This window comes from Balearica regulorum, chromosome 15, assembly GCF_011004875.1.
Source record: "Balearica regulorum gibbericeps isolate bBalReg1 chromosome 15, bBalReg1.pri, whole genome shotgun sequence".
Lineage (NCBI taxonomy): Eukaryota > Metazoa > Chordata > Aves > Gruiformes > Gruidae > Balearica > Balearica regulorum.
In genome coordinates, this window is record NC_046198.1 from 1,918,227 (window position 1) to 1,945,279 (window position 27,053).

At 55.7% G+C, this 27,053-nt stretch overlaps 1 protein-coding gene across 9 annotated transcripts in view; it reads right to left on the reverse strand.

The window, feature by feature from the left end:
* Window positions 1–1,357: 1,357 nt before the first annotated feature.
* The window catches only part of RAB11FIP3 (RAB11 family interacting protein 3), a 77,035-nt gene continuing 51,339 nt past the window's right edge, over window positions 1,358–27,053 (reverse strand). For 5 of the 9 annotated variants that reach the window (XM_075767132.1, XM_075767135.1, XM_075767137.1 and 2 more), the window contains 11 exons: window positions 23,705–23,878; window positions 19,653–19,787; window positions 16,352–16,387; window positions 13,494–13,587; window positions 11,724–11,827; window positions 9,579–9,719; window positions 8,500–8,581; window positions 6,366–6,503; window positions 5,339–5,494; window positions 4,798–4,938; window positions 1,358–4,045 (listed from right to left, as the gene is read on the reverse strand). In XM_075767132.1, the coding sequence (XP_075623247.1) occupies window positions 3,932–4,045; window positions 4,798–4,938; window positions 5,339–5,494; window positions 6,366–6,503; window positions 8,500–8,581; window positions 9,579–9,719; window positions 11,724–11,827; window positions 13,494–13,587; window positions 16,352–16,387; window positions 19,653–19,787; window positions 23,705–23,878 (1,315 nt within the window). In that variant the 3' untranslated portion in view covers window positions 1,358–3,931. The remainder of the gene's footprint in view (window positions 4,046–4,797; window positions 4,939–5,338; window positions 5,495–6,365; window positions 6,504–8,499; window positions 8,582–9,578; window positions 9,720–11,723; window positions 11,828–13,493; window positions 13,588–16,351; window positions 16,388–19,652; window positions 19,788–23,704; window positions 23,879–27,053) is intronic. The other 4 variants (XM_075767133.1, XM_075767139.1, XM_075767138.1 and 1 more) reach the window with 2 other exon arrangements.

A 27,053-nucleotide genomic window follows, 5' to 3' on the forward strand; every position in this document is an offset into this window, starting at 1 on the left:
TTCTGATGAGTTTTAGAGCAGCTTTGGAGCAGCACGGAGCTGTTTCGGTGTTCGTTATGCCTCTTCGGTGTCGTTCGGAGAGGGTTTCGGGTGGTTTCGGCCGTTTGGAGAAGTTCAGAGACGTTACGGAGAAGTTTTAACGCTGTTGAGAGGTACATTGGAAAGGGCCGGAGGAGTTTCAGGGGCCTTTCGGAGGGTGTTAGAGCACTTGAGGCTTTTCACCGCCACGCAGAAGAGGCTCAGAGCACTTCGGAGCTGCCGCAAGGCCTTTTTTATGACCCATTTTGAGCTATTTCAAGGAGTTTCAGAAGAGTTTAGAGGACTTGAAGAGCTACTTCGAGCTGCTCCAAGCAGTTTTAGCATCTTGGTGCTTTTTTAGGGCTGGTTTAAGGAGCCCCAGAGCTATTTGAGCAATTCAAGTGCTTCAAGGTCCGTCCTTCCAGAGCTCCGAGCTCTTCAGAGGTGGTTTAGAGCTCCTTGAAGCGACCCAGCACCGCGCCAGCACCCCCGGCGACGTTTTCTTACCCGATTTCTAGAGCAGCTTCACACCGTTGGAGGTTGAGATTTTGGGAAAAAATTTTAGCTGCGTTTAGAGAAATCTTGGTGCAAGGCTAGAGCTGCTCGGAGGGGCGCAGAGCCGTTCAGAGCGCTACGGAGGTGTTTCAGAGCACCTCGGGGACGTTCCGGAGCACCTCGGCGCTGCTCGGAGGAGCGTGGAGCGGTTTAAAATAATTCGGGGTGTTTTAGAGAGGAGCTCGGAGCGTGTTAGAGGCATGCAGAGTTTTTTTGCAGCAGCACCGGGTGCTCCAGGAGCTGAGAGGGTATTTTGCACCTCAGAGCCCTTTGGGGCAGCTTACAGGGGCTGGGAGGAGGTGGAGGGAAGCTTACAGGGGCGTGGAGCGGCTCAGCAGGCTGGGTTGGTGTTTAAGGGATTATTTTTTAGAGCGGTTCAGAGCAGCCGAGGGGTTTAGCCCAGGATAGAAAAGGGAAAGCCGCCGTGTCCTCCCCTGGAGCAGACCCCCAGGCTGGTGCTGTCGCAGACCCCCCCAAACCCTCCAGAGCAGCGGGACACCCTGGGGACACACACACACACACACACGAAGCCACCTCCGAAGGTCCCTCACCCCACCCGGGCAGCGAAGGGCAAGTCCCCCCGCAGGGTCCCTGGGGAGGTTTTGGCTCCTTTTGACCTCGGAACCTCTGGGACCAGCCGGGTGCAGCCTCCCCCCCCCCCCCCAAAACCAGGGCACTCTTCAGGGCAGGGACATTTCCACTCCCACCCAGCCCCAGCGGGAGCCCATCCGGGCGCTGGGATGCTGGGGATGCTCCCATGCTCAGAGATGCCCCTGCAGAAAGAAAATCTCTGGGCAGGAATAGTAACAGCTTTTAATCTGACAAGAATCGATACATCATTTAAGACAATACTGTTTTTGCCTCTTTTTTTTGGGACTTCCTTCACATACCGGTGGGGAAAAAGGAACATTTTTGAGAAGTACAGTTTTTGTTGTTTTCCTTTTTTTTTTCTTTTTTTTTCTTTTTCTTTTTTTTCATAGGGACCTTAAAGCATGGTGAATGTGCAAGTCAGTGCTTTGTTTGCTTAAAACTTTTTCCCGGTGCTTATTTACAGTTACAGTACCTCTTTGTGAGCGACAGGAAAAAAGACGATTGTTTGAACTGGGGATCCATGATCCCAAGTCGAGAAAGGCAGATCTCCGATATTTATATATTTATACATATATATATATATATGCTTTTGTGTATACACATACATTTCTCTCTTCTTTAAAGTATTAAAAAAATGATCAACCTTCGTTCTATAAAAATACCTACTCTACAAGATAGAAAAATTTTCCCTCTCCAAGTATACACTGATTTACACCCGAAGCTTCTCTGGAAATGTACATTACGTGGCTTCTTCCCGCGGACTCGGGGCAGGGAGGGGAGTGGATGCCGGGGAGGGCCGGGTGGACGGGACGGGGTGGGTGCAGGAGCGCTGGGTGCCCCCCTCCCCACCCCCCCAAGGTTTTTTGGGGCTCGCCCCGCTGCACCTCGCACAAGGCCACGGCGGGGGGGGGGGGTTGGAGCACCCAGAGGCGATGCGTTTGAAGAGGGGGTGGGAGAGGGAAGGTCACGACGGCGGCGGTTGGGCCGGCTCCGAGTCTCAGCCGCTTGCCCCGGGACCACCGGGGACCCCCCCACCCCAAGCAGGGACTAAGGCTGTGGCGGCTGCCACCTCTCCCGGCCAGCGGCACCCTCCGGGGACAAATGGTGAGCTGGGTGCTCTGCCACCGCGCCAGCGTGGGAGGAGAGGTGTGCCGTGTGCGTGGAAGTGTTTTGGGGAGGAGCAGGCAAACCCCCCCCCGCCCCCCGCTGCCGGCGGCCAAGGGATCGCTGTGGCTTCTGCTCTCAGGCCGCTGTGGCATTTCTAAAACCTGACGAGCAGGACGAAGAACCGCTTTTTGGGGCCCGACGCGCTACGTGAAGCTGGATCCTTGGGAGCCCGCTGGCGCTCTCCTCCTGGAGCCAGGCAGGAGCAGGTCGGTTAAAGCGGTCGGTCACGCTACGCCACGGCCGCTTGTGCCAGCAAGCCAAAAGCTGTCTGATGTAAACATGGCTTTTGTTTTCCCAGGGAGCTGCTCTTGTATTCTCAGGTCTCCTCTCCCCAACGGCACCGAGATTTCAGCCCAAGGCTGATCGCCAGGGCTTGAAAAACGAGAGGGGCCGCTCCATCCCCTGCCGCAGCACAGGCAGACGGCGGGGAAAGGCGGCCGGAGCGGGCTCTCCCTCCAGGACTGCGGCTATCACCAGCAGAGCCCTGCTCCGAGGTGGGAAGGGCACGGGCCGCCGTCCCCAGGCCAAGGGACCTCGGGAGGCAATGCGGAGAGCTCAGCCCTCTCCGCTGCGTGCCCCCGTGCCGGGCCAGCGTGGGGAGAGGCGGCCAGGACCAGGCTCCAGCGCAAGGTGAAGGGTCGGTCCCTGCAGGCCGGACGGGCAGCACCTGCATGTCTGCGGCTGGGGCCGAGGGGATCTCTCCTCCCAGAGCCGGCTCGGCTCGACAGACACCCGGAGACCCCGCAAAGCGGTCGGCAGAAGAGCCGGGAGGAGGACAGCAGAGCCGCGAACACCGAGGTGTGCCGACGGTAGCGAGCCACGGACAGCAAAAATAAATAAGGAGGCAGGTGACAAAGTGCGCTTAACGCCCTGTCCCAAAACCGGCCGCTCCCCTGCCTTCTCCTGCCACCGGCAAGCGCGAGAGGAGCCAGCGAGCTCTCTGCACGCAACCCCTTCCCAAGCAGAAGCGGCAGGGCGAGGATTAACTGCGCCAGCTGAATGAGGACATTTGCATTAAGTTAATTTAAAAAAAAACCAAAACCCAAACCCAAACAAACACAACCTCTACAAGTCCGAGACGCGTTTCCCTCTTTCCCAGATCTGCCCCAGTGAGTGAGTGTGTCGGGGACACTTTGGCAAAGCAGATACCGGGGCTGGACAGGGCAGCAAGGGAAAACGTCAGCGCCGCTGCTTCCTTCTCCGTCCCGTTATCCCGCGGTTCAGAGAAACCCTCTCCTTACAGTGCCTGTTCTCACCCTGCGTGCCAGAGGCTCTGACGACGCTGTCGGGACAGTTCCCAGCTTCACGGGTAGCGGGGCGGATACAGGTCCTTCCTCCAGCTGTCCGTTGCCTGTTTCTTCTCCAGGTTCCCTTTCACCCTTCAAAACCAGAAGGGTTTCAAAATAACGGAGTCAGACAACAAAGCCTTGCTGCTGGTTTTCTTTTTCCCTGGTCCGCTGGCTAATTCACCCACCGATCTGACGCGATGCTTCCCCGTGCCTTCATCAAGAGCAAAGACGTTTCGAGTCCCTCTTTATCCTCTCAGAGCACCAAATCCACACCCATCGACGAGCGAACGGCCGGCGGCTCTCGGCCGCCCTTACTTCACTTCCAGGATGGAGGGATTCGTCTCCATGATGGCCACGATGATCCTGTCAATGTAATCCTGCAAGCGGAAGTTGATCTCTTCTTGCTTCTGAATTGCTTCCATGAGCTGCAAGGGAGGGAGAAAGGGAGTGAGCGGTCGCTGCCTGCCACTGCCCGGGGACAGAAGCGGGGCTTTCTGGAGATTTCCCCCTTTCTTCGCTCCGGCCTGGGATGCTCCCGGCCCCGTATAAGTGGCCGGGGAAAATGCCCTCAGCTGCCGGCTCGGCTCATCCTGTCCTCGGGTTCTCAGTCAGACGGGACCCTGGAGGAAGCAGGGAGCGTCTTGCGTCTCCCTTTGGCCCCCAAAACATCCATGTGTGTTTCCCCACTCCTTGGGGGTCTGAAAGATTTACTTCTGATGCTTACGCAAGCTCGCACACCAGCAGCCGGGGTACAGCCAGGGAGCAGGGAGAAGCACGCGCCAGAGAAGCCAAGATCTCCAGGGTAGATCCCCCAGCTCCCCGGGGTTTTAAGCTGGCTGCGGACAGACAGACAGACCGACCCTGTGCTCGCTGGTCTGTCCCAGGAAGAGGAAGGCAGTCACAGGGCAGGCAAAGCGGAGCTGCCGGTGCCAGCGAATCGGAAGGGATTCCCAGGAAGGAGCGCTGGCAGGCACGGTAAGTCCTGCAAGCTCTTCAAATAGTCACGTCAGTATTTCTTTGCTCCCGACAGCTTTCAAGGGAATTTTGGGGGCGAGCTGCACCACAGAGAGGGCCACATCAGCTCCTGCCAGGCCCTCGGTTGGCCAAGAGGAGAGGAGATGCACCGGACACCTCGGGAAGATGCGGTTTGAGGTAAGCAGTACCCCGTGGCACGTACCTCGTCTCTGGAGACTGAGCTGATCTCCGCTGCCAGGGATTCAGAGAAGGAGGCGGAGAAGAGGTTCTTGGCTCCCTGGATGCTCAAGTTAATGATCTGCCCGTTCAGTTCATCGTTCTGTTCCTTCAGGTTCCTGTTATCCTGTTCACAACAGACAAACATCAGATGCTACTGAAGCGCGTGGTGCCCTCAGAGCAGAACCGGCCAGGGAAGACAGCGGCTTTCATCCTAGCCAGCGGCTCACACAGCGCTGGGAACAGCACTCTGTCTCCTGACCGATTTGTCAGAGTCTGGAGAACCAGTGGAAACGTGGGATGTGCTGGGGAGATCCAGGGGATACAGCAGAGAGAGGGGCTCGAGTGCACGTGCTGTCCTTCAGAGGAAGGAGCCAACCTTTCCTGGGGGCTGCCAGATCCACCGTCAGCTCCTCAGGAGGGAGCCCCCGGGCACCCACTGACCACTCCTCGGTGTCAGGGAATCGGCGTTGCCTTTTGCAGACCGAGCAGCCGAGACGCTTCCCTCCCTGCCCAGCCCCGTGTACCTGCTTGAGCTGCTTGATCTCCTGCTCCAGCTCCGTCTCCCGCGTCCTGCTGTTGTACTCCTGGAGCCCCATGCTGCTGCTCCTGCCTCTTCGCTGCTCAGCTTCCAGTTTGAAGAGTTGCAAGTGCTCAAGCTGCTTCCTGAGGTCCTCAATGAGCTGCAGCAGAAGGACAGGGGACAACTGAGCGTCGCATCCTCTGCAAGTCCGACAGCTCGCACTGGTCGCGGCTGGTGTGACGGATGGGCTGGGAGCACGCCCACCGATCGCAGGGTTAACGGACCCTTTCTGGGGGGCGCGTGTGGCTTTCCCCTTCCTCCCCCATGCCTCTAATGACCAGGAGAGGGGGAGCTACTTAAATACGCGAGAGCAGCCCTGGGAGGACTCTGTTGGAGCACCACAGATGCTGGCTTTGGGTCTGCAGCAGCAGACAGACACTCCCCCAGCAACACGGGCACCTGCTCGGGCAGCTCCCTCCTGCCACAGCGCCGGGCATCCCCATCTCACCCGAGTGCTCTCAGCATCGCCAAAATGACAATAATTTCCACTTTGAGGGCCAAAGCTCCTTTTCTACCACAGCAGCAAGCCCTGCTTGAGCCTCCAGCTGGAATTACGGACCACGCAGACACCTAGAAGGGGCCGGAGGGGGGGGGGCTGCGTTTCTGCCCCCAAGCCCGCAGGAGCTGGCAGCGTTTTCTGTGCCCAGCGGCCTGGCAGCCCTCCCCTCCCGCCCGCTAACGCCTGCTGGCTCCACGTGCCATCGCCACCGCGCTTCTGCCACCGCTCCTTCCAGGCGGGACAGGAAAGGGCCCCACGGGAAGGGGCCAGGGTGGCACAGCCCCACTGGGTTTGCAGACGTTGAATTTTAATGTGGGCAAAAGCGACAGATGTTTTATAGCTATACTACCTTTCTCTGCCCAGGCAGGACTAAATGCTCCGATTGTATCTATTTTTGGAGAGGCTGCCAAGGCCAGCTTGCCCACATAGCCCTAATCTGGGGGCTGTGGCAGGCAGCCCCGACTCTACTTACCTCCTGCGTCGACTCCTTCTCCTTCTGAAACTGGTGCCTCTCCTGACTCAGCTTGTCCCCCATCTTCCTCTTTTTCTCCTGCTCCTCCGCAAGCTGCACAGTGAGGTCTTCGATCTCGTCCAGCAGCTTCTGCTTCTCCTGTAACGACACGAAAGGCGATAGTCACAGGGCCCGTCTTCCTTCGGCGCTGCCAGGGCTCTTCCCGCTCGCTCAAGGACACGGTGCACGCTGAGCACCGCGGGGACGGCTCTTCTCGCTGACGCATTTGGATGCTCTGCCTGCTGGGATTTCATTTGCCGTCTGTGGGCTTCAGAGCCCGGAGTGCTTTGGCAGCAGCAAGAAGAGCCAAAATAGCACCGCTAAGAGAGAGGCAATGAGGGATGACTCAAGAATAAAGGCACGCAGGCAAGCGTCTGCACTCGTGAAGCTTTCTGGGCAGCACGGTGCTGGGGTGGGACACGGCTTGGGCAGGATGGGGGCCCAGCACAGAGGCCAGAGGCCAAGAAGAGACATTAAAATCACAAAGCTCCTTAGTTCTGAACTTCAGAAAAGCCAGGAACCCACGATCTTACGTCACTGTGGGGGTGCTCATTCTTGGTTTCAGATATGAAAGAACTTAATTGAGGACTGACCCAAGAAGGAATACGATCAATTCAAGCCGGGACGTAAACCATACAGCCCAGCTCTCCCACTCTGTCCCCTTCTTACACCCAAAGCCCTGACGGAATGTTTACAGCAGGTAAAGCTCGTCACGGTGATGCCAACGTCCCTGCGCAGGACGCTTCCCTCTCCAGCAGCACCCTTCTGCCTATGCCCAGTTCAAGTCCTCCCCAGGCTCACAGCTTCCAGCCTGGCTCTCCCCGCAAGGAAGGTTTTGGTTTTCATGAAGCCCAAAATGCCACAAAACCAGGAGCTGGATGGCCCGTGCCGCAAAGAGGCGAGGGGCAGCTCCGAGGGGAAGCTCCGGCTGCTGGGCCTGGGTGTCCTGCTCCGCGGAGCAGAGCGCCAGGAGCACCGCGCCAGCAGGAAAAGCAACGCTGACAACAAAATCTCGATTTCAAACAACTGAGAAGATAGCAGCTCATCAGCAGCTTCTCGCCTCGGCAACTGCACCTCTCCCTCTTCGTTAATCCCATTAACTGTGGGGGGAAAAAAAAGCAGCTCTGCTCTGCAGAGAGATTAAGGATCCAAACCAGCTTTGTGTGGCTGAACGCACCTCGACAGGAAATTTATCCTCGGACCCACCGTGGTTTTCCTACCCCCAGCCTCAATGCACTGCGCTTACGAGGTCTCGGCGGACAAGACCACTTCATCGTGGCCGCGTCGGGCAGGGACGGAGCCGCAGCGCTCTCCCGCAGGCACGAAGACTGGGAGAGGATGAAACGCCTGAAGGCCTTCAGCTGGGCAGAGAGGTTTGATTTCACTTAAATTTTAATCTTACATCTGCCACAAGCTTGAACAGAAACAAAACGCAGCCTTTGTACCAGATGTTACATCTGTAATCCACATTCTATCCAAAAATGAGGATCTTCTCAAGCCCCACAGAGACCGCGGCGCCTCGGCCAGCTCCCACCCCGGCCCTGCCAGCAGCCGCGTGGCCTTGAATCCCGAGCAGGGCACAAAGGGGAGAGGATCTGGGAGATAACACGGCACTTTGAAGACTCAGTGTGCAAATCCCACGTAAATCCGCCCGGGAGAGGATGCGGAGATGAAGCATTCCTGCTCCTCTTCCTCCCTTGCAGCGGACTGTCCTGCTGGGGATGGGGACCAGCTTCCACAAGAGGGCACGAGTCCCCTCCTGAGCACCCAGGACAGGGACAGGGACAGGGCTGCCCTCGCTGCACGCCCGCGGCTCTGCTTCCCCAGGCTGCACCGTCACAGAGAGATTTATCGGGGGTTTTGTTAATCCCGGCTCCCGAGCCGAGCACTGGGAACTTGCACGGATAGCGGTGTGGGATAACTCTGGTCCGAGGCGAGGTCTGCAGGGACTGGGAGGTGGAAGAAGCCGACTCGGTCGTTACGTTAAACGGATCTCACATAGGACCTTCGCGTAAAGGCAAATTTCAGCTCCGGCCACGTGAGAAGCCAGAAACACAGCTCTGGCTTGGGCACCCCAAGCACACACGGTCCTCACCTCCTCAAGCCTCTCAATGTTGGCTTTTAAACAAGGGACGCAGGATCTCAGCTCGCTGTTCTCGTCGTCCAGTTGCTGCAGCCTGCAACAGTAGAGAGACGTGTAAGAAACTCACCCAAGCATCCCAAGTGCGGGAGACTCGCTTGAAACATCACTAGGAATGTTAAACCTGCTGAAGGCAAGCCAGCAGTGATTGATCTTCTCAAAGCAAACCCTGAGTCTTCCACTATTTCTATTCCTAGAGGACAAAATAGGAGGGGGAGGATCCACAGGACTTCTGGCGAGCCTGCTGTCCAGAGCCATGCCCTCCTCAAGCAGGTCCAACGCTATTCTTCAGACCAAGGGCTTCATGACGGGGCGGCCTCAGCAGTAGGCACCACAAAGCCGACACGTTGCCTGGGCTGAGTCACGGGGGGGTTCAGGGAGAGCTTCACCTTTGCATTCTCCAGGTAAAGTAACGTCCGTTTGTCACGGTAACTGTCCTACTACAAGCCCGGTAAAAAACCCCCACTGCCTTCATCTTTCATTTACTGCAAGGGTTGAACAACAGGAGAAATAGCAAGAAATACCCCATCAAAAAGCTGTCAAATAAACGAAACCTCTCCCACATCACTTTTTCCTTTGGAAACCACCAGGCAGCGTGAAGCACCTGGGACGCTGCCTGTCTGACAGCGCTTCCTTCCCAGGCATTTGCCTGTTGCCAGGAAGGTGGAAAACATCCGAGCATCCAAGGTACTTCCATCGGTCACTCACAGGAGCGAGCGCTAACAAACCACCGCTTCATTCCCGTACTGTGGGGCAGGCCCACGGATGGGGAATGTAAGCTAAATTTAAATCGCGTCAGGGAAATCCTAATAAAGAGACTGAGACTAGGTTCACAGAGGGGCTTGATTTTGGAACGGAGGTAGGAGAAGTAGCCAAAACTCAGGGTTTATAACGACTTTAGTTACCCATTTAACCAAGCTAAACCGTCTACTGCTCTTCGTCTCCCCAAAGGCTGCGGTGGCAAAGCGTCAGTCTGTACACGTACTCCAGCGCGTACGGAGACCTGCCACCACCCAGCCCTGCCCCAGCCCCACCTGGCCTGCAGGTTCTCAATCTCAATGCTCTTCTCCCTCTCCATTTTGCTCAGCAGCTCCCTCTGCTTCTTGATCTCCTCCAGGAGTGTTTGGTCGGCTCTCAGCTCCTGCTCCTTCAGCTGTTCCTCGAGAGCGTTCGCTCTGCAGAGAGGAGAGAGAGAGAGGATTAACCGTTCGGCACGCTGCCATCCCGAGGGAGGGATCAGACTCTCTTCCAGCCTTCCCCCCACCCCCCAGAAGAAGTTCCCTTCGCCCCAGCAGACGCAGTGGGGACACCATGAAATCCCCGAGGACACTACTGCTGACCAACACGACGTTCAAATAAAACACGCCAGGTGGTACACGCTGGTGTTGCCTCTGTCTAGTTTTTTAAGTCTCCAGGCTGCATCAAAACTCTTTTTAAGAGGGAGGCTGGCAAGGGGGGGAGGTGAGGGTGCAAGCGCAGTAATCATTTTATAACACGGCCCGTGGGTCACAGCATCTCCCAGAACAAGCTACTTCATCAGAATCTCATCCCAGTCCTCCTCCTTTTCACTCCCCCATTTTCCTCAACAAAAACTAGGGGACCTGCAGGTGAGATTCCTCTGTGTGCCAGCATCACAGCAATTTCCACGCGGTCCTGAGACCGTCACAGCGCAGGCAGCAGCCGGGTTTGCTCAGACAGGGCAGAGGTAGCCCGAGCCCCTCTGCTGCAGTACATCACCCAAACCCAGCAGCACACCGTCACCCAAACCCAGCAGCACACCGTCACCCAAACCCAGCAGCACGCCGTCACCCAGACCCAGCAGCACGCCGTCACCCAGACCCAGCAGCACACCGTCACCCAGACCCAGCAGCACACCGTCACCCAGACCCAGCAGCACACCGTCACCCAGACCCAGCAGCACACCGTCACCCAGACCCAGCAGCCCCAGACCCAGCAGCACACCGTCACCCAGACCCAGCAGCACACCGTCATCCAGACCCAGCAGCACACCGTCACCCAGACCCAGCAGCACACCGTCACCCAGACCCAGCAGCACGCCGTCACCCAGACCCAGCAGCGCTCCGAGAGCCGAGGTTCGGCAGGAGGCCGGTGTGCTGGAGTTTATGCAATCGCTTGGCACAGGCGGGGAAGGCTTTTGCCAGACGAACCTATTCTTCAACCAGCAACGAGTACACTCGGGGCTTTGCTTGATGAAAAGCTGACTGACGCTTCTGGGCCAAGCCGCTAAAGTGAAAACATTTCCCTCGCTGCAAAGTTTATCAGGGCTTAGAGAAACCTTTGTTTGAATGTTCCCTGACACGATTGTTACTTAACAGTCTTACAGCCCTATAGATAAACTCCTGCTGGGTTTATCTGCCGAGGGTAAATACGCTGCCGGAAGAGAGAAGCCTGCCAGATTAGTAAAGACAGCGATTACATCAAATGGGATCCCAAGGGCTACGCCCCAGCCAGGATCCGAAAGCAGCAGGATCAAGGCTGGCTGGGTAAAGGTGGGTAGTAGGGACCCTGCTGTACCTTCCGCCCACACCTAATGGGTGAAATAAGGGCCAGAAAGAGTCCGCACAGAGCGAGTGTGAAGTATTTCCAAGCTTTCCAAGAAGCACAACTCCCCTGCGGTCCTGTGAGCCAACCCTGGAGCTCCAGAGCTCCACAGAGACCTTTCGGGATGGGGAACCAGGACACATGGCAGGTGAGGAAACACGTTAAAAAAAACCCAACAAACCAACAAAAACCTAAAAAGCACTATCATAGTTACATGCAGAATATAGCGAAGGAGAGAGGTGCAGGCTGGCAGCATTGCCAGGAGGTGGGCTGTTTGTCCCGGCTGAGCTGCAAGCTGTTTGCTGAGACCCAGAAAAACATGCGCAGGATGCCCCGATCCCACGGAGGAGAGGGCAGCCCGAACCCTGGCCGGATTTAACCGCGGCCGCCCTCTTGCCAGGGCGGGATCGGATCGGCGAGGGCAGAGCTGCGAAGCTTTCCTGCTATTTTCTGTCCGTCTCCCTCCTCTCCCGCTGCCTCCTTACCCCGCACGCTCTGGCAGCTCCTGCCCGCAGGCAGGCGGCTTGTGGGAAAGGTGCGGCAGCACACGGAGGGGGGGAAGGAAAGGCACCGCAGGCGATGCTAAGCCACGTTCTGCGCAAGCCGGGCTCCCTTACCTGTGCACGAGCTGCAGGTTTTCCTGCTTGAGGCGACTGTGCTGCTCGCCGTTAGCGGCCGTGTCCTTCTCCAGCTCCGTCACCCGCTTCTCCAGAAAGACGACCTGTGCGATGGGAGAGGGGAGGATCAGCCGCCCGCGTTCAAACCCGCCGGCAAAGGGGCGCCGAGTGCCGGTGCGACTCCCGCCACCCCCAGCGCACCGTGCAGGCGCTCTCCGCTCGCTTTGGGGCTTCCTCGGTTTGTCGCATCCGCTCAGAGCTGGTCGCCCCGACCGGCACTACCTGCATCCCGCTCTGCACCGCACAAGGCAGCCTGAGCTGCAGGGGCTCGCTACTTAAAAATGGATGTTGCCACTGGAATCACGCCTTTATTTAAAGCAGCCTTTTCAAACATCCCTTTACATCCTTTTTTTCTCGGTTTTGGATGTCTCTCATGTACCAATCCAGGGCCAAACACTTTACTCTCTTTTCTTTACACCCTTCACGATATTCTACGTGGAGATCTAGAGAGAAAGACCTGGATCAGCGGAGCTCTGCAACGTCCAAGGCTGGGGATAACCACCCGCCGCCTGAAACGGGACTGAAGGATTCACGGCTACGCGTAAATAAAGTCACGTAGGAGCAAACGATGCTAGCTGGTGGGGAAGGATCAGGGATGAGCGTTTTCTCCTTGTACCTATACGGGGCTTATTTCAGCTGTATTTGCGTTTTCATTCACTTTACCTAAACTAGTGCGAAGGGGGCCGGGAGTGCCCCTCTGCTTCCCACCGAGCAGGAGTGCGGGTGGGTGGGGAACAGAGCTCGCAGTCCCCCAAAACCCCATTTATACCCACGCAAGAAGAATCACGTAAGAGAGGCAATTAGGAGCGTGTCTGCAAAACCCGAACCGTCGCTCTGGGGAGAAGGGCAGGTGACATGCAAGGGCATTAAAAAAAAAAAAACCCCACGCAGAGACACAAGGCCTTTCCCAGAAGTGCGTACACAGTTTCCCAAGCCGGGTGCCTTCAGGAACGTGAGTGTTTTATTCCACTTTCAGAGTTGGAAAAATATTGATGTTTAATTATTTTTTTTAAAGGTCTTCTAAGCATGATAATGACACCCGAGTGCAGCCACACGCATAGGTAGTTCTTTCACGTGATGCTCCACGCAGCTCTCTGTTTGTGATTCCAGAATTAAAAAGCCATTTTCAAGGAGTTTCGGGACCGCAGCAAATGTTTACACAAGCCACAACTCACCCATCTTTAACTTCCCTGCTTTCCCTTAGCTATTTTTAGCCAGAGGGGCTGAAACAAAACCTTTCTTGTGCTCCTGCCCCACTCCCATCTTGCCCTATAATCCTTTTCTCATAACACCCCAGTAAAACCCAACAGGACCAGCACAAAATCAGCTTTACGTCCTCGCGGCGCGAGCAGCGATGGCAAAAGCGTGCCAAGGAAAGGAAGTCCTTGTTTCACATCAGGCACGTTTGCTCATCTCAGCAAAGCAGAATTTGAGAACATCTTATTAGGCGAAGCAGAAGTGAAAACACAGCCCGCGAACAGCTATACCCCCCGTCCCGCCGAGCTGGGGGGGAAGCCACGCTCGCTGCAAGCGGGGCAGCACACCTCCGTCCCCGGGAGAAGGCACCGGCGCCGTTCCGCCCGAGCCATCCCCTGGATGCGGAGGGCTTCCTACGTCCCACTGCCTAACTTCAGCCGAACTCCTGCCTGGGGACCTCAGAGCACCGCGAGCCACCGCCGGCTCCAGGGTAACACGCAGCACCGCTCTTACCTTGTCCGTGATGTCCTCTTCTGCGCACTCCAGCGTATCCCGGTAAGACTCCTCCATCGCCCCCGCGGACAACGCGCTCGTCTGATGCAACTGTCTATAACAGAGACAAACCACCCCAACCCACAGCAACATGAGCATTAGGGAGACCATCGCAGGACATGGCGATTGCAGACGACACCCGCTATTGCAGGACGCGGTCCCCTCTCTCCCCTTCTCAGCTGCCGCCTCCTTTTCCAAGTGGATTTAACGGCACCGATCCTTCCTGGGCTGCAGGATTTACAGCGAAGGACGGCGCGGGCCGGGTCCCTTCTCACCATCACCAGCTCCACCAAGCAACGAAGCTCACCGTCGCGGTGCGCCCGGATAACAGGGCTGAGCGGGTGGGTGCTGACCGGCCGAACAAACGTGGCCGGCCAGGGAAGCACAGACGTGGACGCGTGCTGCTGGGACTTCATACTATGATCGTTTGTTCTTGCTCTTTGGAATGGGAAGAGATAAGAGCTCACTCTTTTCACTTTCTTTCTTTACGAACGTAGCGAGGCCACGTGTCATCCAGCAAAGGACAGAGTACTCCGCTCTAGTCGCTGACAAGGTTAGTAAGAAGTGGGGGGCAGCAGGTGTAAGGAGAGGGAGGGGAGGCAAAAAAAAAAAACCCCAAACCCCAACCCTGAAGCTGTCGTGAAACACCCCAGCCCACCTCCCCGCACCGGCCGGGACAACGAGCTAATCATTAACGAGGCCTCGTGACGTGGGTGCCCAGGGCTCTGCGTCGATCCAAAGGACGCTGCCCAGAACACCCCCCGGAGGGGCCGATCCGCGCGTAATCGCTGCCCATTGCGTCCGTCGGCTCGTGGCACCAGAAACCGCTATTGCCCCGGGGAGGGGTGGTTGTAGTCCAGCTCTGCGGGTGAACCTGGAGGAGACCTCTCTGCTCTCCCACCGCAACACCAACGAGGAGCAGCCCGATCTACCCTTCGAAGCCGGCGCTGCTTTGAGCGGGGAGGTGAATGAGAAAACCGCAGAGGTCTCTTTGAACCTCAGTTTTCCCAGGAATTCGTAACGCGGGCTCTCAAATTCACCCTGCTACGCAATATGCTCATGCAAATATTCACGAAGCATAACTGGCATTTACCGAAGAGACCGCAGCTGAGCACCAGCCTTATTTTGCATCCTCACCCTGAGTATATATTTAGATTCTAAAGTCTCAGGCACATTTGTCATTTAAATCATGCCAAGCACAGCAGGGCCTAAGCAGCTGAGATTTCTTGGCACAAGGAGAACCCAGATAACAAAAAATCAGGAAAGAGCTCTTACCAAAATAAAACCAATTTCCTAAAAGCAAATGTTTTGGAATTCTTCAGTAATTACAGTATTTGCAACAAAGGGCTTTCTTTGGGTTGATCCTAAGGATCCGGCTCTACACTGCAGCAAAACGCTGTTACCTCTGTCGTCAGCACAAACTAAACTCGACTGCTCTTGAATTAACCCGAGCGCACGAGTCTCAGTCTCGAAAAAGCATCTTGCGAACGCAAAGGGGCAGGAGGGCTCCGTCCCCCCGTAAGACAGAGCATCTCCATTCCCAGGAGTCTAACTCAAATCCTTCCCAAATCCACTCTGCCAGACGCGGGACAAAAACTAGTCCTAAAACAGGAAACCTGGGGACGGGCTGCTCCCTTCAACCTCCTTTCCTGCCAGTGTTTTTAACAAAGATCTAGAAAGTAAGATAACCGGAACTAGGAAATGTATTATCAAGGACCCGCTTCCTCGCCAGGAGGGGAAATTGTGCCAGGGGAGACTTGCTGACCGCAGGAAAAACGGAGAGAGGAAAGGTGTGAGAGCACAGCCGGGAGGGAGAGGCGTACAGAACCTGCTCGGGTCAGCGTGGGGAGCAGACCGAGTGCCGGGGCGCAGGGGTACGAGCATCGCTCAAATCGAGATGCCTATTCCTCTGCAGCACCCCTGCCCCGCTCGGAAACGAGCAAAGAGAAACCCAACAACGGCAGACGCCAACCTGCCTCCCGAGCGGGGCAAAAGCAGGCAGGACAGCTAAGATAAGGCTCGGTATATTCTTAAAAGCATGACGGCACGGGAACAGGAGGGATGGGGAAGCTGGGAAAGGAAAAGGGAGCACCAGGTTTCATTGAGAGGGGATGGACCTTCTGCCCGAGCCGTTCAGAGAGAATTCTGCCGGTTTTCCGGCAGGGATAAAATGGCAGAAAAATGCCCACGAGGAAAGGGTGACTGGCACTGCGTGGGACGGTCCCACAGGACAGAAGCAGCACGGCGTTAAAACCCCAGGGTGGGGTGACCTGCAGCCACCCCCAGGAACTCCCCAAAGCCCCTGACCGATCATATTTGAGCGGCTCCAGCAAAGTCAAGCGAAGTAAAACCGAACCAAGAGAGTTGTCTGAGGCTGCCGGGGTTTTTAGGGGGCTGGAGAAATCTCTCCAAGTGGGTGTACTGACGGCTCCGGTCTTCTAAAGTCTCTCTAGTAGGCCCACCACGGTGACACTGGCGAGGAGACAGCCCAGCCAAGCAGTCCGGAGGAAAACGCCCTTCCAGAGCCTCCTTCCCCGCTCCACAGGCCCCCTGCTAGGGCACGGGGGGGGGGGGCAGCACCCCTACTTCTGTCCTGGAAAACCACCAGGTCGGTGCCAGCCTCCAGCTGCGTGCACGAGCGAGGAATCCCCATTTCAGACAAACGGCTATCGCAAAGCGTATCAGAATTAAACCCGTTCTTCCCCAGCGCTACGCGACGCGTCCAGAAGTACAACGCACTGCAAACTTCTTCCCTCCGCGGGCCTGGCAGCTGGTTCAGGCACCCCTCTCATCGAGCAGTCAGACGAGCACGAGCTTACCTTGCCACCTTCTTGCTTGAGAGTCTTTTATTCGGACTGCAAAACGAAGAAAAAACAGGAAAGAGTTAGGAAAGCTGACAGCGGAGAGCGAGGGAAACAGGAAACTGCAAGCGCGCCGGGGCACATCCTTTGCTATGGCAGGGGAGCGCCCACGCCGCATGCACCACCCGCACGGCCCGGCCACCCCGGTGAAAGGCAGGCGAGGAAACCGCTCGCGTATTTAACAACCCGTCGATAACGACCCAAAGGGAGTAACGTCGCAGAAAACCTCACTGCTTCCAGCAATGGTATCCTCTCACCGGTTGATCCCTGTCCTGAAAGCTGATCCCCAAGGAAAGGGCTAATAATAGCAGGGAGTTTGGTGGGGTTCGGCCGACGGCAGAGCGAGCTGCATCTCCTGCACCCCGCGGCACCCCGGCCGTCCCCCTGGGAGCTCCCTGCCCGGTGGCTGGGGGACAGGGTGAACCTCCTGCCTGCAAACGGGCACCTCCTGCCTGCAAACGGGCACCTCCTGCCTGCAAACGGGCGTTTCCATCCCGCTGCACGCTGGTGTGCGCTACTCGCAAAGACTATTCCCGCTGTTAGGCTCCGGATCGCCAGGGAATTGCTGCCTGACCGTAGCTCAGAGATTTTAGGAGCTGCTGATCGTGTCCCTTTCTGGATTTGAAGCGCGGGCACTGTTCTAATCGCTGGGGACGGGTACGAGCTCTCCTTCGCACAGCTAACTGAGGGAGGTCGCACACCCCGGCTCCGTACGTGCCCGAGCCAGCTGCCACCATACCACAGCGGTCAGGGTTTAGCTAACGCTCAGCGTGACCCACGGTACGAACAGCCAAGGTCTGCGTTACCCTGCCCCTCGGGACGGGGCCGCGGGCTCTCCCCGTTGAGGACAAAAAAAGCCTTTTTCAGAAACGGCTACTTGCTAACGCGTTCCTTCCAGTCCTTCGGTCGTGATCGACGCAGCCGCGTGCTGGTGAAGCGAGCCGGGGTTTGGATCTCGCTCCTCATCTGCCACCCAAACGCACGCCGTTGTCAAACAGATGCCGCTGGGACACATCACTGAGAGCAAATCATCACGGACCAATGGCAACAAACGCGGCTCCAGCCCGAGCGGAGGAGCAGCTATTGCATTCCCTGGTGCTTAGCCCAGTTTAAAGGAAAAAAATAAATAAATAAAATCATCTGGGAGTCCATTCCTGCCTAGAGCTGCAACAATTCCATTAGTTCTTAGAAGGAGGAATTAAAATAGCTCGGGACAATTTTCTTTTTTTTAAAAAAACACCACAACAATGACCAACCAGGGGCTGTTGTCAGGGTTACCAGCCCTCGTGTCAGAAGTGCATCCTCAAATCCCGAATTTCCAAGCTCGCAAGAGCCGCTGCTGGCTGGGCTTCAAGGACGCTCGGCACCCGCCCGAGGAGGGGAGGTCAGGCCCTCGTGTTTGCCAGCAATTCTGAGGAGTCACGTACTTCTCCAGCGCCGCAGGGAGGAAAAAAAAAAAAATTTTTCTCTGCAAACAGCTTATTGGAAAGCAGCGCCGGCACCTGCGGGTCGCTCCGGAGGGGATGAAGCACGCCAACGCCGCTTCAAGGGCACTAAAACAAAACGTACTTTTACAAAGCTCGTTCATCCCGAGCTCCTGGCTGATTTCTTCCCTGCCTTCCCGTGCCGCGGGCAGCAGTGCCCCGATGTCGGAAGCAGGCTCCCCACCTCATTCCAAGCGTAAAACGCTGTCTGTACGCCGGCAGCCGTTAGCATTGAGGCTGTTCCGTGGCGGCTTGGGCTTCATCCCTCCGGAGCGGGTGTCTTCAGGCTTCGCCTGGCAGGCGCGGCGCGAAGCTGCTTGGCCCAGATTTTGGTCCGGTTTCTCTTTGCCTGCTTGTCCCCTGCACCGAGGGCTTCCCGTTACTGGCCATGCTGGGAGCAAACAGGTCCTGCCACGTCCCGCCTGCGCCACGGCGACGTCTCTTACGTCCTCACCGCAGGAAGGGTGGGAGATGCCCCTTTGCATCGGGTCGGCGCTTGGGAGAAGTTTCTAGCAAATTTATGCACGGGAAACCCCGACCGCTGATGGAGGAATCCTAACCTACCCGCCCTGAGGCCAAGGGGCTGTGGAATTCCCACCGCGACACCATGGCACGGGGAAGCCTCCTCTGGAAATCCCGTCCATCGCAGGAGGCTCGGAAGTGTTAGTTCAGCTTCGCAGGTAAATTTGGTGGAGAAAGCCTGAAATGGAGTGAGGCTACTGGTGCACCCAGAGAAGTCCAGCACTCTCCTTGATAACTACATAACCTGACCCTCAAAGCCTCCAACTGCCAAGGGCCCGAGAAAGATAAGAGGGAGAGAGGTACTTTTTCCACTTAAAAAAAAAAAAAAAATTACGGTCAAGCTCCTATTGGTTTTCCAGTTCTCTTCCCATAGCCATATAGCTCAGGAGAGGTCCCACGTCCCACTGTCCCCGTAAGGGACAGATAAAGACCAAGAGCGTGACCAAAAACCGGGCTTGAAATAGCACACCAGATGCGAGGGGAATGATTATCAATAATGCCGCCATCCTTCCACCCAGTGCAAACAGGGCTGAAAAAATAAACACGCAAACAGAAACCCCTCCCCGCTTGTCACATCGGCAAGTCCAGCTGCTGGCTGGTAGACCTCAGACGTTACATTCAAAAGCTCGTGAAGGTCTTACACAAAGGTCCCGGTGTCTATCACATCTACCCGGGTAGCGGTGGCACACAGACGGGCAGGCAGGTGCTGAAACTGGGTGAAACAAGATTTTCCTGCTGCAAAGCAAGCGTCTACAGAAGACCCAAGCCACAGAGAGCAAGCTGCTGTCTTCAGGTTACTGCTGCAGCGGGAGGACGGGCTGTACCTGACCTCCCAGGTTAAACCAGGAACTCAGGCGTGCCCCCACGCCGGGCATTATCGGCCAGGAGACCTGGCGGTCTTTTCCTCGGTGACAGAAATACTGTACACGGTCAGCTTACGGCTTCACGGCCCCACGCAAGGACTGCGTGGAGAAGCACCCACCACTCAGCAGGACATGCAAAGAGGCTGCCCGGAGCAGAAGGGAAGACTCTCATCGTCTGCCAGCCTCCGTGGCTCCGATTAAAGGAAACTTCTGCTCACCCTCCGTAATGTTATTACAGCCTTTACCACCCGGAGAGGCTCACCTCCATCCCCTTTCGCAACCAGGAATCAAACAACGCACCGGCAAAAGAAAGCTGTGTGAGACAAGGAGAGTCTTCCCTTCCGGAACATCATTCCCGACACTGAAACGGCCACACACAAGCCCAATTACCTATTCATTTCAAGATCATTCAGGCGAGCAGAAAGATCCTCGAGGCGGTTGATTTGTTTGTGGCACTGGCTACAGTAAAACTCAAATGCTTCATCTGCGATAATGCTGTGCAGTTTCGCAGCGAGCGGATTGGTGCTAGAGAAATCACAAGGGTCATTTTAACAGGACAGAACAGACGGGGCTGATTTTCATCCGTGGCTTCCACAAGCTGAGCGTACGTTTGGGCAGGAGAGCTTTCGGCGTGAGATACAAGCCCGTATTTCCAAACCCCTGTGCCAGTCGGTTCTTGTGAAGGACCCCCCAAGAGCCCAGGGAAGGCAAGGTGCATGCTTCCCACAAACCTACAGGACTATAAAGTTTATTTTCCGACATGATTTTCCAAGCAACCTGTCTCGGGAGGCTCTAGGAACGGTCCCGGTTTGCCTCGGTAAATGCAGACCAAACTCAGGCGGTGCTGGAGCGAGAACAAAATCCTTTGGTGGGTCGCACCGTTTTTTCCTACGGGACACTTTAAAAACAGAGCAGCCGCGCTGCTGCGGACCCACCGTTAGTAACGCACAGAGCCAGATTTTCCTTGCAAAGAGCTCCCAAAAGGTGGTTGCGATTCAGCTGCTGTCTCCTACGAAGCGAAGCACGCAGAAGCTGAAGCAGCAGCTTTGCCTCGTTGTAGGGGACATCGTTTGGCCAGGGGACACGGGGGTCTACGGGACTCCAACAGCCTGGGGAGCTAATGGGTCCGATCGGCGTTTCACTTTCAGCTGCCAACGGGAAAAACGAGCTGCCGAGGCATTCACCGACACTTGGCAAACCAGGGAGCCGTTTCCCCCACCCGACATGACCTGGGCAGGACAGTTTGGCCGAGGGATTCTCAACAGCAAAGATTCTGCGTTGCTATGGGGCCAAACAGACACCCCAAATCCTTTCTGCGGGAAAACGTGCTTCTGGAAGCCACGGATTTTAATCAGAGAAAGGTTAATAGTGAAAAAACAAAGCAGTTCAATAAGAGAGACAGGTAAAGGTGTGAGCAAACACAAGCAAGCTTAAAACCAAAAGGCACCTCAAAGGGCTAGTCAACCCCGTGACACAGATCCACACTGACAAGTCCTGGCCCGGGAGGTGCTGAGTGCACCCCAGGAGGGGTCCCCTGGCTCAGCACCTTTGCGTAACCCCTCATGGACGATTTTGGGGGGCAGGGGGGGTGTCAGCAGCCCCAGGGTCAGGCCTCTGAGTTTGTGCCGTCTGTACAGTATTTCCCAGCCCCCTTAGAAGAGGCAATTGGACAACAGTAAATGCCAAATTGCTCATCTCTTCTCATTCCTGGAAAAAAAAAATAAATTGAGAAACATCCCCCCTACCCTCTAGGGCATGTTTGGACCCAGGATAATCATTATCCACCAGCAGTCGGTTCGGTTGGCTCAGGCTTTGCGCAGGGTAAGAGGTGACAGAAGGTTTGCGGCACCTGGAAGAAGCGATGTGCCCTTTTCCGGGCTCTGCCCCCGCGCTCGTGAGCCCCATGCAGTGAGTCTTCCTCGCCCCTGCCGGGAGGCAGAAACAGTTCGCCGGGCTGGGTGTGTCCCTGGGCAAGGTGCGAGCCCAAATCTAACAAACATTAATCAAAACGGAGAGAACACACAGGCCAGCCTGGCAACTCTTCGGGCGCGTGCAGATATACTTGGCCTCTGGCCACGTTGGTCGCTTGCCCGTCGAGTGGGCGAGAGCTCAACCGCACCGCACCCCGGGGCGTCCCCACCTTACCCCCCCACCCCGTCGCGGCAAGCTGCCGCCCTCCGCGCCGTTGCAGCCTTCCTGCCTCCTGCCTCCATCTCGTGGAGCAACGTTCGTCTTCCGCAGGTCACCGGCGCTTACTGACACGGCGCGGTGGCAGCCGAAACGGGTGCGCGCGAGGAGCTTTTCCTTTCAGTTGCCGTTCACTCCCCACCAAGCGTTGCAGAGAGAGCTCTCTTACCGGATGGCCGCGCCAAGGAAGAGGTGGCAACCCGAGAGGAGGGACGGCAAATACACGTGCAAGGACTAAGCGGGAAAATGCGATACCCCGGAGCGTTCCCTGGAGGTTCTTGGTTCTTGCATGAGTCCTCTGGTAAAGATCTGGAGCTCTGGCAGGAAAATTTGTCGATGTTATTCCCACTCAGAGACACTCGTAACATGGAAAGGGTGCGTGGCGATGTGACCGTTTACAAGCGATACTGTTCCTTGGATTCAAACCGCAGCAAAAAAAAGGAAAAAAAGTTCAGCCTGAACCAGAGATATCCTGTCGTTGTTTAAGGTTTCGCTAGGTTTAAAGGCACTGGGGAGGCAGGGCTGTGCTCAGAAAACCAGCACGATCTCAGAGAACGATCAGCTAAGGACCTTCATGCATGCAACGATAACCCAAGGTAAGGGCTAGACCTGAAAGGCACGAGGAAATCCTGCGTTTCAAAGAGAACCACATTCTTTACTCCGGAGGCTTCGCAGGGTTTATCTGCAGCCTGTCTCCCCAGCAAGCCCCAGCAGCGAGTCTCCAGCACAAACCGCCACGAGCCGTGCGGCTACATGCCGAGCGAGCCCCTCCCGACAGAGGAAAGATGCTGCGGAGCATGATCTCGTGGATAAGATCCAAAGAGACAGAGCGGCAGAGGGGAGACGGTGCCCTGACAGAGCCAGATCCGAACACCGGGAGCACAGGCAACCTGGGAGCTCCAGACGGATAATAAAGAAATAGTTTAACTGATTCCAAAGCTCCTTTAGCTGAGTATTTTCTTGCCAGGAGCATTGTGGACCAGGTTGGAGGCCCACCCTCAAGGAGAAACTCGAACACCAAGGCTGGTTTTTATCTGTGAGCGCTTCCTACGCTGCAGCACCGGTACAGACAACCGGGCTCAGCATTTCCGCACAGTGCAATCGAAGGACGAGTCTGGATGAGCGACACGTCCCTTCCGCTGCAGCGTATCCCGTCGCGTCAAGCTCTGGTTTCCTGAAATAATGGGTTAGGCATGCTTTACAGCACCGCTCTCCTGTTGTGGGTTAAGTTAACATCTTCAAAATTTCCGCTGGACCAGCAAAAAAAGAAAAGTCAGCCCTGACCTGCAGGAGGAGGTTTGACAGCACTTCTTCCCTGTCAGCCCTGTGCCACCAGAATTGCCCAAAGTCTACGAAGGGCTTTGGGAAGCTGGTAGGAAACAGGCAGCAGGAAAAAAAAAGTTACAACAGGTTTACACTGCTGCAGAAACAGCGAATATGTATCACCTCAAAGGAAAAAAGGACGTTCTTGTCTTCAACACAAGCGTGTGGCTGGCAGGGACCACTCCTGCCTCGTGCAGAGATGCACTGCCTGATGGAGGAACACGCGTTCCCGGTGTGATCGGTCATGGCAGAGACTTTGTGGGCTGCAGCAGTGGATGATCATTCCAGCTTTTACTTTATTTCCTTAGAAAGTAAGTATTTATGGGTTTTATACTGTCATACCAGCTCCTTGGTTCACCCTGCATGGGTTGGAAAACCGACGTTTCCCTCGTTCCAGACCCTAACACAAGGGGTACAGGAGAACGCTACAGCCTGCTTCTTGTCCCACCTATCCCTTCGGCTGCCTACAGAAGGAAGGCTGCCGCGGCTTGTGCAAATCCAAGCAAGCATCGTATCAAAGCCAAAATCGCAAGCGAAGGAGAGAAAGACGACAAAAAGTCATCCAACAGCACCAGGGGTAAAGCCGCACGGTGGTTTTCTCTACTGGAAGGTTCTGCGAGGAGCCACATCCCGAACAGGGGTGGGAACGTGACGCTGCCCTGGATGCTTGTGAAACACAGACTGCTCTTCGTTCTGCTGCCGGGCGTTAGTGCCTCTGGGTGGGAGGGTGGGCGCTGCTCAGGAAAAGGAAAGACCGAGGGAGGCAAATACTCTTCCACTTCTGAGCCGATTATCCCGTTGTATCCAAAGTTTGCCAGGAATGACTAGTGTGTAAACCCAAAGGAAACAACTCTCGCACACGCAAAGCCTAGACAAAGACACTAAGCATCTGAAAGTGGTTAAAACATTGCCAGCGCTGTGCTGAGCATTACCTGGGAGAGAGGAACGAGGAGCTGTTAAAGCTGCTTTCCCCATTACACAAGCTGTCCGAGAACAAATCTGCTTCATTCCCTTCTCCGTAATCCTCAAAATGCTCCTCTCCGCTAATGACCGTAACGATGGAGTGGCTGAGGTCCGAGCCCAGGGGCAGGTCGTGCGGGTGGGATCTGTGGGAACAGAGGGGAAGGCGTTAGAGGGCGGCCACGGCGGCAGCCCTTCCAATTGCATCCGATCCGCTTTCCAAGTCACGTCTCCCGTTTCGGCAGACCGAGCTAGCTCTTCCTTACAGCGCAATTCACCCTCTGCCTTCAACGCCGAAGGGGCAGCCCGGGCACCACCAGGAAGTTTCCAGAAATTTTATTTTTTCCACAACAAACCAAGGCTTTTTTCACTCCTCTGGCGGCTGCACCGCAGGAGTCGGGGGCACTCAGACTTGCAACAGCACCCAGGGCTGGTGGCAAACCCTCGCGTGGGCGCGACCGAAAGCACGGCAGAGAAAAAGCTCGACACATCTCAAACGCACCCTAAATACGTTTTGAGTTACATGGTCAGCCTGTGCGCTGGGCTCACGCTCGCTTCCTGCTGTATAATCCTATCAAGAGCCCAGCACCAGGATTTAACACCGCAAACCCCCCCCGTCCACAACACAAATCCCGGCGGGTTACAGGCAGCTGCCAAACCCGGCAGCGACAGACCCCCCGGCCGGACAAAGGGGCCCTTTCCCCGCTCCTCCCGGGAACACGTCGTACACGCTCACGACAATCTTGGGGAGGGGGAATGCTGTTTCACGTGTTTTTAACACCGATCTAGAAGGCTGTAGCGTGTTAAGCCTCAGCCTAAACACTGAGCACGCCCAGCGCGGGTCCTGGGACGTCCCTTGCTTTGGGGGGACACACACACACAGCTCAGCACAGAAGTCATCGTTTCCGTAAGCGTCTTTTCACGCGCGCAGCGTTGTATGAAGCCGAGCCACCGCGGCAGCATGCGCCCGCTCCGAGGGCTTCCCTGCCCGGGACTGCAGAGGGTTTTAAATTAAACCGGAGGGGGAAAAAGGTGGGGGGGGGGATTCGTAAGAACCAGGCTGTGAAAGCAGCCCACGTGTCTGTGAGCCACAGGTATGTGTTTTTTTTTGGGGGGGGGGAGGCTAGCACTGCTCTCCTCTCCAAAATTCAATGCTAAAAAAAAAATTTTAAAATTGCATTATTATAAAAACCGGGTATTTCAGGCTACGCCCCCATCTTCATCCACTTGCTAGGAGAGGGAAAATGGGGATATGACTAGATTGCTGTACTAAATCAGAAAGAAAAAAAGATTACAGCTAAGCCATTTATGACAAAAACCTGCACCAATCTGAAGGATTTGCCCTTATCCCGCTAATAAAAACATGTCAAGCTTCCAGCCAAAACAGCAGCAGATCTCTATTTGACCGCAGACAAGTCCAGTCCAGCTTGTGGACATCGGCACATCTCCCTTGAGAAGCACCGTTATTCCCGCAGCGGGATCCGTCAGAAACCCATCCTCCCCAGCGCTGAGTCAGGCACTGCACCCAGCAGACCATTCCCGAAAACGTCGGAAATCTCTCCAGGAATAGAAGGCAGGGGGTGGAATTTTTAACTCGCAAGCAAAACCCAAGCCCAAATCTCTAAATTTGGGGCTGTGCTTTGGACAAGCGGCGTACAGAAGCAGATCTGGTCGGGCACCTGGAAACCCAGGGATGCTTCGGGCAATAAACAGTGCGAGTGTTTCATGCACACCTACTGATGGCTCTAGCTGTTTCGAGATCCAGAGTTCAACTAATCTTTACTACACACAGCCTAAATAACCACACTTAAGCTCAAACCAGCTAAGGTGCGTTGAGCTTTAACAGCTACTGCAAAGCAGTGTTGGAGCTTTGATTCAGTCTGCCAGCCGCGCCGGTCGGATTGTACTTACTGACTGTCCCCTGGAAGAGCTCTGGGCGCTACAGGTGTGGAACTGTTGGCCTGCCCGGGGTTTGACGGCACCAAAAACCAGCCCTCGACAACTTGGGAACGGACTTCCAGAGGTTTCAGTCTCAAGTTTTCCAAATCTTTAAGCCAAATGAACTTTTTCCTTGATTTTTTTTTTTTTTTTTTGGGCAACCTGGAACTCACGCACATTTAACACACCTGGCAACAGGCACCGCTGCGCTTGGCCAGAGCACCCAAAGGACACCCGACCTTCCCAAGCCCACACTGGGACTAGCAGAGAAGCCTCAACAACAACCTAATAATCTTAAAAAAAAAATCCCAAGCAAAGTATTTTGTACCTACAGGCAGGTGAATCCGAGGCACGGCATTTTCCCCAGAGGACGAGGGCGCACGCAGGCTGCCATGGCCCCTCCAGAGACCCTCCGCTCGGTGGTCGGGGAGCTCAGCGACCGATTATATCCCGATTTAACTCTCACTGAGCTGAACGCGCTCGGCTGAGGAGAGCCTAGCCAGCTAATCCCATTTCTTCCCTAATCCCTAGCACCCTTTCAGCCCTGGCGCCGAGCGCCCAGCAGCACTGACCGCCCGCCGCAGCTCCGATGCGATTTTGGGGTGGGAGGGAAGCCCCGTGCTTTCTAAAAGCAACGGGAACTGCAAGTACTCACCAAAGCACCGAGCCTGGGTGATGGGGGTTTGGCCAAAAAGCTTCCGTGCGTCAGCGGACCTTAAGTGATGATGGTTCCAGAGGTTTCGGCACAGACCGGGGCTTTTGGGTCACTATTAAAGGAGTTATTCCTTCCCCTCCCGCCTGCCGGCATCCCAGTTTCACCCCAAAACCCACTTTTCCTGCAAAATCTAGGAAATGAGGAGGGCCCAGGAGCAGTTTCGCCCGCAGCGGTTCAGACCCGGGGAAGAAGATCTCAGCTCGCACTTCAGCGCTTCAGGCACAAGTTTAAAACTAGTTATTACACGAGGCGGTTGCACATCAAAGGGCACGCGCGTGTTTAGGTAAAACAAGAATACGATGAGTTCCCCTCCTGACTTGAAAATTGTATGTTGCGTTTCTGGCTTAAGTGATAGATTAAAAACGGCAAGTATTTCAGGTGTTTGGATCATCTGAGAACTTATTTTAGAGGTTAAAGACGCTAATGAGGGTACAGAAGTTCTCCCAAGGCAAGTAACGATTAACTCAAAGAGATTGCCAGGCCAAGCTCCAAAACAGCCTACACATGGTGCAGTCTAATTATTATCATTATTCTTCAAGAAGAGCTATTTTGGTCTTGCACGAAGTTACAAATACAAAGAACAAACCAACCAGTTTCAGCAAGACAGACTCAGCCCACTTTATTTTAAATCCTCAGGCTGCGTCTCCCTCCGTCCCGGTCTGCTCCCA